The sequence below is a fragment of the Coffea arabica genome, chromosome 4c (assembly GCF_036785885.1).
Source record: "Coffea arabica cultivar ET-39 chromosome 4c, Coffea Arabica ET-39 HiFi, whole genome shotgun sequence".
In the NCBI taxonomy this organism is placed as follows: domain Eukaryota; kingdom Viridiplantae; phylum Streptophyta; class Magnoliopsida; order Gentianales; family Rubiaceae; genus Coffea; species Coffea arabica.
In genome coordinates, this window is record NC_092316.1 from 49,875,672 (window position 1) to 49,887,068 (window position 11,397).

Genomic DNA, 11,397 nt, shown 5'->3' on the forward strand with positions numbered 1-11,397 from the left:
CTGCGTGGCACAATTGAAGCCACTTCTTCTGCCACATGCAAAACCAGTACAATCACTCCCCTTCTGGCCAGAGAAGAAAAGTTCACTCGTACTCCATACTCCTGTTAGAAAATGCCCCCAAAAAAAATCCTAAAAACAAAGAAAGAAAGAAAGAAAGAAAACAAATCCAAAATCTATCCTCATTATCCTCAATAAATCCTACCCCTCCATCCCCACCCATCCAACGGTCCCTATCCCAAACCATATCCATAAAAATCATCGAAAAATTCCACAAATCTTTTTTATCTTTCTAAGTTGCTGCTGGACTTCTCTTGCTCTTGGCTGGTTCTCACTTCTTTCTCAGTAAGTAAACTAACCAAAAGAAATATGGCTTCAATTGCCCTGAACCTGAAGACCTTCGTTGGACTCCGGCCAGCGTCGCCGGAGAACAACCCCATAACCACCCTCGCAAAACCCAGCTCCACCACCACTGCCGCCCGCAAACAGCTCCGCATAAATGCCGCCAAAACCAGCCCAAAAGTCACTGGCCGCAACCTCAGGGTCGCAGTGGTAGGTGGAGGCCCTGCTGGTGGCTCCGCCGCTGAGACTCTCGCAAAAGGTGGCATCGAAACCTTCCTCATCGAGCGCAAGCTCGACAACTGCAAGCCCTGCGGCGGCGCCATCCCGCTGTGCATGGTGGGCGAATTCGACCTCCCGCTAGACATCATAGACCGCCGGGTCACCAAGATGAAGATGATTTCCCCCTCCAACGTCGCCGTAGACATCGGCCAAACCCTCAAGCCCCACGAGTACATCGGAATGGTCCGCCGTGAGGTCCTCGACGCCTACCTCCGCGACCGCGCCGCCACTGCCGGAGCTACCGTGATAAACGGACTATTCCTGAAAATGGAAATGCCTAGCTCCAAAACAGCCCCTTACTGCCTCCACTACACCGATTACAAAGCGAAAACCCGCGTCTCCGGCGAGAAAAAGACTCTGGAAGTCGACGCCGTAATCGGAGCCGACGGTGCCAACTCCCGGATCGCAAAGTCCATCAATGCCGGAGACTACGAATACGCAATAGCCTTCCAAGAACGCGTAAAAATCCCAGACGAAAAGATGAAATACTACGAGGATCTTGCCGAAATGTACGTCGGAGACGACGTCTCACCGGACTTTTACGGGTGGGTTTTCCCCAAATGTGACCACGTGGCGATCGGCACCGGCACTGTCACCCACAAACCCGACATCAAGAAATTCCAGCTAGCCACAAGGCTAAGAGCCAGAGACAAGATTGCAGGGGGGAAGATCATAAGAGTGGAGGCTCATCCCATCCCGGAGCATCCCCGGCCGAGGAGACTGCTGGACAGAGCCGCATTGGTGGGGGACGCGGCCGGATACGTGACGAAATGCTCCGGCGAGGGGATTTATTTCGCGGCGAAAAGCGGGAGAATGTGTGCAGAGGCAATAGTTGAGGGATCAGAGAATGGAAAGAGAATGGTGGAAGAAGGGGATTTGAGGAAGTATTTGGAGAAGTGGGACAAGACATATTGGCCGACTTACAAGGTTCTTGATGTTCTGCAGAAGCTGTTTTACAGGTCGAATCCGGCAAGGGAAGCATTTGTGGAGATGTGTGCTGATGAATACGTGCAGAAGATGACTTTTGATAGCTATCTATACAAGAAGGTTGCTCCTGGGAATCCCATTGAGGATTTGAAGCTGGCTGTGAATACAATTGGGAGTTTGGTGAGGGCTAATGCTTTGAGGAGGGAGATGGATAAGCTCAGTGTATGAGGGATTGGTTTTTTTTTACCAGACTTTTAAAGTTAGTTAATTAAACCTGTGAGGAGGGACTGATTAATTGTTAGTATTTGATACATTTTGTGTATTTTTTTTTTTGAATGTGGATTGAGGACTCAAAAAAATTAATGTGGATTGAGGAATAGTGATTCTAATTTGTGCATCCATAGTTCAAAGTTATATATGATCTTTCGGAGGAAGGTTGGATGTCAGCTTGTAATACTATAGTAGTAATTTGTGCTTTTCTGATCCCAAAGTGTACCAAGCTTGAAAGATCTCAAAGTTTCGTGTCCAACAATCACTTTGGTCTCCATGGGATAAAAGATGTGGATTCCTTTTTTTTTTTTTTTTCCTTTTGAAACAATGACGTTCACATTATTGTATTGATGTACTTATTCTTCTTTTTTTTTTTTTTTTGTCAAAAATTGATGTACTTATTCGAGCGAGCAAATCTTATATAATTTAACAGTGTATATATACTATTAACGTAAGATGATAATATATATACTATTAACGTAAGATGATAATAGTATTAGTGGCATTGTTTGGATAGTCATTTTTTGCCGGAAAATTACATTGTTTTTCGTGATCATGTTTTTTATTATTTTATTTCCTCACATACATCAAATCGCTACAGTAATTTTTCTACAAAAAAATTCTAGAAGATGCAATCCAAACATAGTGTTAGATAAATTAGCGTAAGATAATTATATACTATTAGTGTTAGATGAATGATAATCGTGCGAAATTTGAACTTCATAACTATGCAAAAGTTAAATTTTTGTATAAATTTTTTATTTGTATAAAAAATGTGGATTCAGTTTTTAAAAGTTGTAAAAAAAATTTGTATAATGGGGAAAGATATGTAAGATTTCCAACAGGGCCAATGCCTGTTTTGTGCCAATCAAATTCAAATGGACTATGAAACGTTGAAGTCTTTAAATGCTCAATTTTAGTATTGGAGGCCCAAGCTTTCAAGACGGATACTCTTCAAAAAGAAATCTACACTTTTTTTTTCCTTCAAAAAAAAAAAAAAAAAGAAATCTACACTTTCCGTACATTTATCATTTGTACCGTTAAGTGCATATAAATTGGAGGGAATGGAATTAACACTTTACCTTCTCAACTGTTTTCTGCCATGATATACGAATTATGCATACATGTCCAACTAAGTTCTTTTAATCTGATATAAGAGACTGATTACTGATGCCTACTAGTTCAGACATCAATGTGTTTTTTTATTTCTGGACGAGCAAATCTTTGGAATATATCGTTGTAAATGCAAGAAGAATAATTGGAAGCAAATTTGGTTTGTTTAGTTAAATTGGTTTAATTTGCAAAATATGGCAAAATTGGTATAGAAAGGTGCATGCTCGTTGTATTTTTTATGGCAAAATCTCACTTCTCATATTATTTTTTATTTCAATATTTATTAGATCGTTGTATCCTTCAAAAACATCTCATTTTAATTCGTTTCATGTCCCTTTAGGTTCCAACAATTATTTATAGGGTAGAATACAAAAAATAAAAAACTAAATAACAATACATAACAGAAAACGAAAAATCAGAAAATTTATTAAAAACCCATTTTTAGTTTAATTTTATTTCTCAAGTATGTGATCTTTTATATTCTGCTCTATTAGTAGTATTAGAATTTAAAGGGATAAAAAAAAGAATTAAAATAGGATGATCATGAAAGATATATGGCAATTTAATAAATGTTGAGGTAGAAAATAGTAAAAAAAGTAGGGCAGAAAATGTTTTGCGCGATTGTATATGGCCAAGAGGAAGAACGCGTTATGAAAACTTCTTCTACTTACTAAACTAATTTTCTTCAAATTTGGTTCTACGTCGCTTAATTGCATTGCCTTCAAGAGAGACTCAAAATCCATGTCTAGTCTTATAGCTAAGTTTTATTGAATTGCACGAACAGTTAAGAGGCCATCTTACATATTATTGTTCATTTTCATGCAAGTAGCACAGAAATAGACTATTACCAAAATGTTGACTTTGGATTCCCTTAATAATTAAAAGTTGGAAATTAAGTTATTTTCATACTCCCTCCATCCCATTGAAAGTATCATATTTTTTATTTTAAGATTCCACAAAATATTTGTCACGTTAAGAAAATCAAAGCCTTTTTCAGTTTCTTCTTCCAATATAGTCCCTCTGTTTAATCATATGTATGTTACAATTCAAATTCAAATTTTAAATTTGTGAGAGTAAGATTGAAAAGGAAAGTATAAACATCACAATCAAACCACTATTCTTAAAAAGTTGGATTCTTGAAACACGATAAAATAATTGGAACAGAGGGAATAATTAAAGGATGGAGCTAATATACGTAGCACAGAAATCGACTATGGCCAAAATATTGACTTTGGATTCCTTAATAATTAAAAGTTGGAAATTGAGTTATTTTCATAGTTAAAAGATGGAGCTAATATAAATCTTTCTTAATTTCGTAATTGTCACCTACTGATTTTCAGTCTGGCTAATGGATGTATATGACGGCCTTATGGACGTACAATAAATTAATGCCTAAAGTGTAGATTTGGGCACATAGTTTGCTCCCTGGCCTTTTGATTTCTGTTCATAGCTAACCAATTAATTAAGAGGCATATTCTAGATTGAATACAAACGAAATAATTCATTCTCCTGAAATTTTTACACTTGCCGCAAGGAAGACTAACAAAACAAAACCTTGAGGCATAGTTTAGGAGTTTAGGATACAAAAGCAAGGAGGAAAAGCCTTGGTCATTATATTTATAATTTTTTGGAGAGAAAATTTCACCAAGTAAAAAGTCTTTTAAAAAATAACCCCAAAATTTCTTTACTTCTACAGTTCTTTCATTACAGACCATCCAAACTAGTTGTCACTCCACATTATCTTTGGACTTCCAAAAAAAAAAAAAGGAAAAGTATTTGTTACTTTTGGTACAAAGGGTGCTAAATTTACTTTGGCTTTTCTAAATTTACACTTTAAATATATAGATGCTTTTTTTTTTAAGTAGGGCATCTTGACTTTAAATATATAGATGACTATTGACTTGTACGGTAAATATTACCATTTTTTTAAAGTATGCATTAAAAATAAATTACTGGATTTAGCATTTCCCTTATATAATCCACGAGTTATGTTTCTTAATGAGTTTTTGGGCTGAATACGTTCTCGTCTAAGTTGGCTTATGGACGAACATGAAACTTTGAGAATGAACTTGATTATGAAGCAAAAATCTGAAGAGAACCATCTGTTTTCGAGTACAAATGCTATTTGTTTGGCAAACGATATTGACAGAGCAATTATTTTCTTGGCAAAGCAAAATTTTACAAATATCAAGATTACCTTCAATCAATCAACTTTATATACGCTCATTGATTTTTCTATACACTAATCACTGCTCTTTTTTCTCTCTAATTAAGTATTTTATGTTATGGTCTCTCACTCTCCCCTCGGCCCCCCTATTATTCTTCTCTCTCTCTCTTGCACTCACATTGATTGATCAATTATTTTTTATAATTATATAACCTAGTTTGGTGATAATCTTTATAGAAATTTTTTTGCTTCAACAAGCTCTTGTTATTCAAATCTAACACTTTTATTCAACTTTTTTAAAACATGATTCAACTCCAACAAATTTCGGTTTAAAATGATTTCTGTTATGATGCCATTGTAACTCAATGCTTTAGTATATTTAAAAATTTTTTTGACATGCAACATGTATTTTTCCTTTAAATTTTGCTTGTTTATCGTACCTTTGAACAACTAATACTATTAAAATTTTTACTACATTTTCCACTTTTATACTAGACATGTAAATCTTGGCTTCTATTAAGTACTCATATTTGTCATGTAAGCTTTGGTTTCTATCAAGTAGTCATATTCTCTTATACATTACATTACGTTGTATATTTCACCCGTCCTCGCTTCTTAAATTCCAATATTCCCTTGCTAAAAAAAATCCTTTTATATTCCTTAAAGATTGAAGGAAAAGTAAAGCTATTTATTTTTGGGTTATTTTCATTTTTAGCCTATTGTTTGAGTTAAATATATAGATGACTATTGACTTGTATTGTAAATATTAACATTTTTATAAAGTATGGATAAAGAATAGATGACCGGATTTAGCATTTCCCTCATATAATCCAGGAGTTATGTTTCTCAATGAGTTTTTGGGCTGAATACGTTCTTTGTTGCAAAAATGAAACTTTAAGAATGGACTTGATTTTGCGTAAAAATTTAAAGAGAACTGTCTGTTTTTTAAGTAAAAATGCCATCTGTTTTGATACCCATTTTGTTGCAAAAAATTTTCACTCTCACAGTAAACAGTCTTCAATCATCTTTTCATTTTTAAATTATATTTTTGTCTCACATATATCGTGTCACAAAAAATAAAATATTATAGTATTATTCTAAAAAGTTTTTCCAAATAATCTTCGATTCAAGTCATGGAAAACTTTTGAGATAGCAACATGCGCAAAACAGATTTACCAGAAAATATTGCAAGATTATAAGATTGAGAATAAAAAAAAAAAAGCTTTATGAGAACTTCTCCTACGCAATTTTTTTTTTGGTCAATGGTCAACTTCTCCTACGCAATTGATTTACCTGATTTCCTTCATTTCTTTTTGGGCCTACCAGGGTATAGGTGGCAAATCAACCCATTTAATTAAATTTATCCATACTCGTCCGTGAATAGATGGATATGGATATTTTAAATTTTTGTACATGGGTATAAATGGATTACTGTCAGGGACACCAGATAATTCGACTATCTAGTGTGGAGATTAGAAGGAAGAATTAGAGAAGAGAGGCAGAAGAGGGAAGGAGAGAAGATTGAAGAGAGAGAAAGAATAGAAATTGTTATTTTTTCAAAAATGTTGTTATTACAATTAATGGTGGTCCCCACCTTTATAACAACCTGATTTTGGTTGTTAATCCTAACTGACTGAATACTCACCACTAAACTACATCGTTTTGATTGCAATTAATCCAAGCCTGACAATTCCCTACCCATAAAACAGACTCGTCCTCAAGTCTGAAATTCAGAGAATTGATGTTCAACAGAAGACTTGTCCTCCCAAGATGCCTCCTCATAATCCAAGTGATTCCATTTAATCAAAAACTGAATAACTGGCTTTGCATCTCGCATAATAACCCTCCTTTTCAGAATTACTTCTGGCTTTAATGGACATTGATCCTGAAAGTCTAATTCTGGTAGGGCAATGGAGCTGCCCTACATTGGCCCCAATTTCTTCTTAAGTAAAGACACATGGAACACTGGATGTAGTTTGGAGTCTGCTGGAAGCTTAAGTCTATAGGCTACTGCCCCCACCTTCTGCTCAATCGGGAATGGCTTGTAATACTTAGTTGCTAATTTGAGACATTTCCTGATAGCCACAGTCTGTTGTCTGTAGGGTTGGAGCTTTAAAAACACCCAATCCCCCACAGAGAACTCCCTTTCAGATCTGTGATGATCAGCATACTGTTTTATCCTTTGTTGAGCCTTGGTCAAGTTCTCCTTGATGCAGTTGGATATCTTGATCCTTTCCTGCACCATGTTAGAAACTGCAGGAATCATGGAGTCTAAATACGGTCCCATTGGTAAATGTAATGGCCTGTATCCAAACAAGGCTTCAAAAAGGGTCATTCCCAGACTTGAATGGTAGGTGGAATTGTACCACCACTCAACCAGAGATAACCACCTGCCCCACTGGGAAGAAAGCTCTCCAGTCATATACCTCAGGTAGTTTTCCAAACATTGGTTGAGTCTTTCACTCTAACCATCAGTCTGAGAATGGTAGGATGAAGAGTAATGTAGCTCAGTCCCAACTAACTTGAAAAGCTCTTTCCAGAACTTGCTGGTGAAGATTTTGTCCCTATCAGTGATGATAGACTCTGGTAGGCCATGTAGCTTATAGATGTTATCCAGAAAAGCTTGAGCAACCTCCTTTGCTGTGAATGGATGTGTCAATCTGATGAAATGACCAAACTTGGTGAATCTGTCAATAACTACTAGTATAGTATCATAGCCTTGTGACTTAGGCAATTTCTCGATGAAATCCATAGCAATGTGAGACCATGCCTACTTAGGTACAGAGAGTGGTTGCAGCAATCTGGGATAAGGAACATTTTCAGACTTGTTCCTTTGACAGACATCACACTTCTGTACAAAGGACACCACTTCTTGCCTTATGCCTGGCCAGTAGAATAAGTTCCTAATTTTCTGCCAGCAATTCCTCTGGCCTGAGTGACCACCTATTGCTGAAGCATGTAAGGCCCGTATAACTTGCTCTCTGATGTTCCCTGCCTCTCCAACATAGATCCTACCCTGGTATTTCAATATTCCATCCACCAGCGTATAGTCATTGTGAGAGTTGGGATCTAGCACTAGTTTAGCTATAATGTCTTGGTAGTGAGTGTCATCCTCATAACTTTTTTGCAACTCTGCAATCCAGCCAGGCTTGACAGAAGTAAGAGCCATACAAGAGCTCAGTGCAGCTTTATGTATAACTTCATGTATCCTAAACAATGCATCAGCCACCTGGTTTCATTACCTTTTTTGTACTGTATCACATAGTCCAACCCCAGAAGCTTAGTCATCCACTTATGTTGAAATGCAGTGTTCAATTTCTGATCCAACATATACTTCAGAGACTAGTGGTCAGTTCTAATGATGAAATGATTCCCAACCAAGTAGTGCCTCCATTTAGTAACTGCCATTACTAGAGCAAGGAGTTCTTTTTCATACACTGATAATCCCAAGTTCTTAGCTGAGAGTGTCTTGCTTAAGAAGGCAATAGGGTGCATCAGAACTGCCCCTATACCTCCTCTACTGGCATCTGTCTCTACTACAAAAGACTTCTTGAAATCTGGCAACTGAAGAACAGGAGCTGAGCATATCAGTTTCTTAAGTTGATCAAAAGAATTTTGTGCCTGCATATTCCATTTGAAGCTATCCTTTCTGAGCAATTCAGTAAGTGGCTTGCAGACAAGCCCATAATGCTTTATAAACCTTCTATAATATCCTGTCAGTCCCAAAAAACCTCTCAGTTCCTTAACAGTTTGTGGTATGGGCTATTGCAGAATGCTTTTGACCTTGGAATCATCCATAGTGACCCCCTGTTCAGTAATGGTATGCCCCAGGTAGTCCACTTGGTCTGGGCAAAGTCACACTTGGATTTCTTCACGTATAGTTGATTACTTCTCAGAATGTCAAACACAATCCTCAGGTGATGCACATGAGCCTCCACTATAGGACTGTATACAAGAATGTCATAAAAAAATACCAGAACAAATTTCCTCAAATAAGGTTGAAATATCTGATTCATCAGTGATTGGAATGTGACAGGAGCATTTGTCAGCCCAAAAGGCATGACTAGAAATTCAAAGTGCCCACAGTGAGTTTGGAAGGCTGTCTTGAAAGTATCCTGAGGTTTCACTCTGATATGATGATATCCAGTTGTGAGATCCAACTTAGTCTTAAGCACAGCACCTGTTAGTTCATCCAGTAGCTCATCCACATTAGGTATTGAGAATCTGTCCTTGACAGTTAATTCGTTTAGCTTCCTGTAGTCCACATAAAATCTCCAAGTACCTTTTTTTTTTTACTAGCAAAATAGGGGAGGCAAAAGGACTATTGTTGCACTTGACTATACCTTTCTGCAACATCTCAGTAACTTGCTTCTCAATTTCCTCCTTATGGCAATGGGGTATCTATAAGGTTTCAATTTGAATGGCTGAGTTCCTAGTTTGAGAGGTATTTCATGGTCCACATTTCTACTGGGAGGTAAGTCACTTGGGGTCTGAAATACATCTTCATAATGTTGTAGTAATTCAGCTACTTCTGAGGGTATAGGGTCAGCTTCTCTTCCTTTATTCTGTGCTGAGCTCATTGCCATACACATCTGCTTCTTGTACTTTATGAATCTCCTTAAATCCTTTCTCCTGATTAGGTCCAGATCACAATCTTCTGCTCTCCCATGCAACTGAATCTCATCTTCCTCATGATGTAAGGATATTCTGAGCTGATAGAAATTGAATGTAATTGGACTAAAGTGTGTCATCCAATCCACTCCCAATATTATGTCCCAACCCCCAAGTTCCATTACTTTGAGGTTGAATCTGAAATTATGTTGGTTAATCCTCCAGTGCACATTAGGACAAATAGCATTACTAGTTACACACGATCCATTGCCCATGATACAGAAAAGGGCTGATCTACCCATTGATACCCAATATCCATGCCAATGACCAACTCACTGTTGATGTAACTGTCTGAGCTTCCAGTATCCACCAGCATGAGCACCTTCTCCCCATCAAGGATGCCCACCAGTGTAATGGTTTTCCTTTTTAGTGCTTCAGATAATGCATGTAAGGACATCTCCATTGCCTGCCCAGGATTCCCTGTCTGTTCATCCTACTTCCCCAACTGCATCTTCAAAGGTAGATTCCTTCTCTTCTTCTAGGAACATGCAGTTTGCATAGCCTACCTTGCACTGGTGGCCTATTCCATACTTTTCCCCACACTTGAAGCATAGTCTATTAACCTTCCTATACTGCATTTCCTGTGTTGAAGGTTTCCTTGAGTCCTTGAATTCCTCTTGAGGGTTTTTGAACTTGGAATGTCTGAAATTGCTACTAGCAGGCACCTTGTATGAGTGACTCCCAGTAGTTGGTGTATTACTCCTTGTCATTCCAAACTTATGCTCCCCTACAACTTCGGTAATGTCCTTAGTATTCCTATGTTAGATCCTGATTGACTGTTCCTGCCACTGTGAAATCTCAAATGCTTCTGTCAAGGTAGTAGGTTTAAGCATCCTGACCATAGGTTTGATTTCCTCTTTTAATCCACTTATGAAACTGGAAACAAAATAGTTTTCATCTAGATTTCGATTCTTAGTCATCATCAGAGGTTTCAGTTCTTCAAACTTTTCCTGATATTCTCTCACACTCCCTTCCTGTTGCAGCTTATTGAACTCTTCTATCACATCTCTGCAAGTACTATCATTGAATCGCCTACACAGTAAATCACTAAATTCTTCCCAGTCCAATTTAGGTTTCTCAATTTTTACCCCTTGAAACCACTTGTCTGCTCTACCTTCTAGATACATTTCAATGACCTCAACTTTCTATTCCTCAGGAACTTGATAGTTCAAAAGATATTTATTACATTTGCGCAGCCAATCCCTAGGATTTGCTCCAGAAAATAACTGTAAATCAATTTTTGGAGGATTTGGAATCTGAAACTTACTCCAGTCCTTCTTGAAGGTCTTCTGAACCTCCATTTCAACCTGTAGTCTCTGGTGAGCTAGAGGAGCAGGTAGAATTGGTGTTGGATCCACGTTCGCTCTTCCATCCTTTTCTGGCACATTATCTTTCCCCGTTGTTATCTTCATCAGTAGGCTGTTAAACTTTTGTTCCAGAATTCTATCAAGATTCTGTTCCGTTCCAGTGACCAGATTCTCCATTCTCTTGTTGCTTTCTTCGAGCTCTATTTTCATTTCGCTCCTTATTCGTTGTTGCTCCGATTGAGCTGAATGCAAGGATTCTAGCAACTCCTGGAGCTTGAACTCCTATTTCTTCACTTGTTCCTCCAATGTTCGAAATCGAGTGCC

The 11,397-nt window shown here is 37.7% G+C and overlaps 2 protein-coding genes across 2 annotated transcripts; one reads left to right on the forward strand and one right to left on the reverse strand.

Annotated features, from left to right (window-relative positions):
• Positions 1-274: 274 nt before the first annotated feature.
• LOC113742146 (geranylgeranyl diphosphate reductase, chloroplastic) lies at positions 275-2,028 on the forward strand. The gene has a single exon (XM_027269872.2). The coding sequence runs from the start codon at positions 367-369 to the stop codon at positions 1,771-1,773; it is 1,407 nt and encodes a 468-aa protein (XP_027125673.2). The 5' UTR covers positions 275-366; the 3' UTR covers positions 1,774-2,028.
• A 4,784-nt stretch (positions 2,029-6,812) lies between these two features.
• LOC140004849 (uncharacterized) lies at positions 6,813-7,847 on the reverse strand. The gene is made up of 3 exons (XM_072045003.1): positions 7,618-7,847; positions 7,116-7,398; positions 6,813-7,016 (listed from the first exon to the last, which is right to left on the reverse strand). The coding sequence occupies exons 1-3, from the start codon at positions 7,845-7,847 to the stop codon at positions 6,813-6,815; spliced, it is 717 nt and encodes a 238-aa protein (XP_071901104.1).
• Between the last annotated feature and the right edge of the window lie 3,550 nt (positions 7,848-11,397).

Excerpts from the sequence above, each read along its gene's own strand:
- LOC113742146 (XM_027269872.2), top strand. The coding sequence starts at position 367 with ATGGCTTCAATTGCCCTGAACCTGAAGACCTTCGTTGGACTCCGGCCA.
- LOC140004849 (XM_072045003.1), bottom strand. The coding sequence starts at position 7,847 with ATGGATTTCATCGAGAAATTGCCTAAGTCACAAGGCTATGATACTATA. Across the intron at positions 7,399-7,617 it reads TTCTGGAAAGAGCTTTTCAA|GCCATTACATTTACCAATGG; the intron begins GTTAGTTGGGAC and ends GTTTGGATACAG. Across the intron at positions 7,017-7,115 it reads CATTCCCGATTGAGCAGAAG|GGCAGCTCCATTGCCCTACC; the intron begins GTGGGGGCAGTA and ends GGGCCAATGTAG.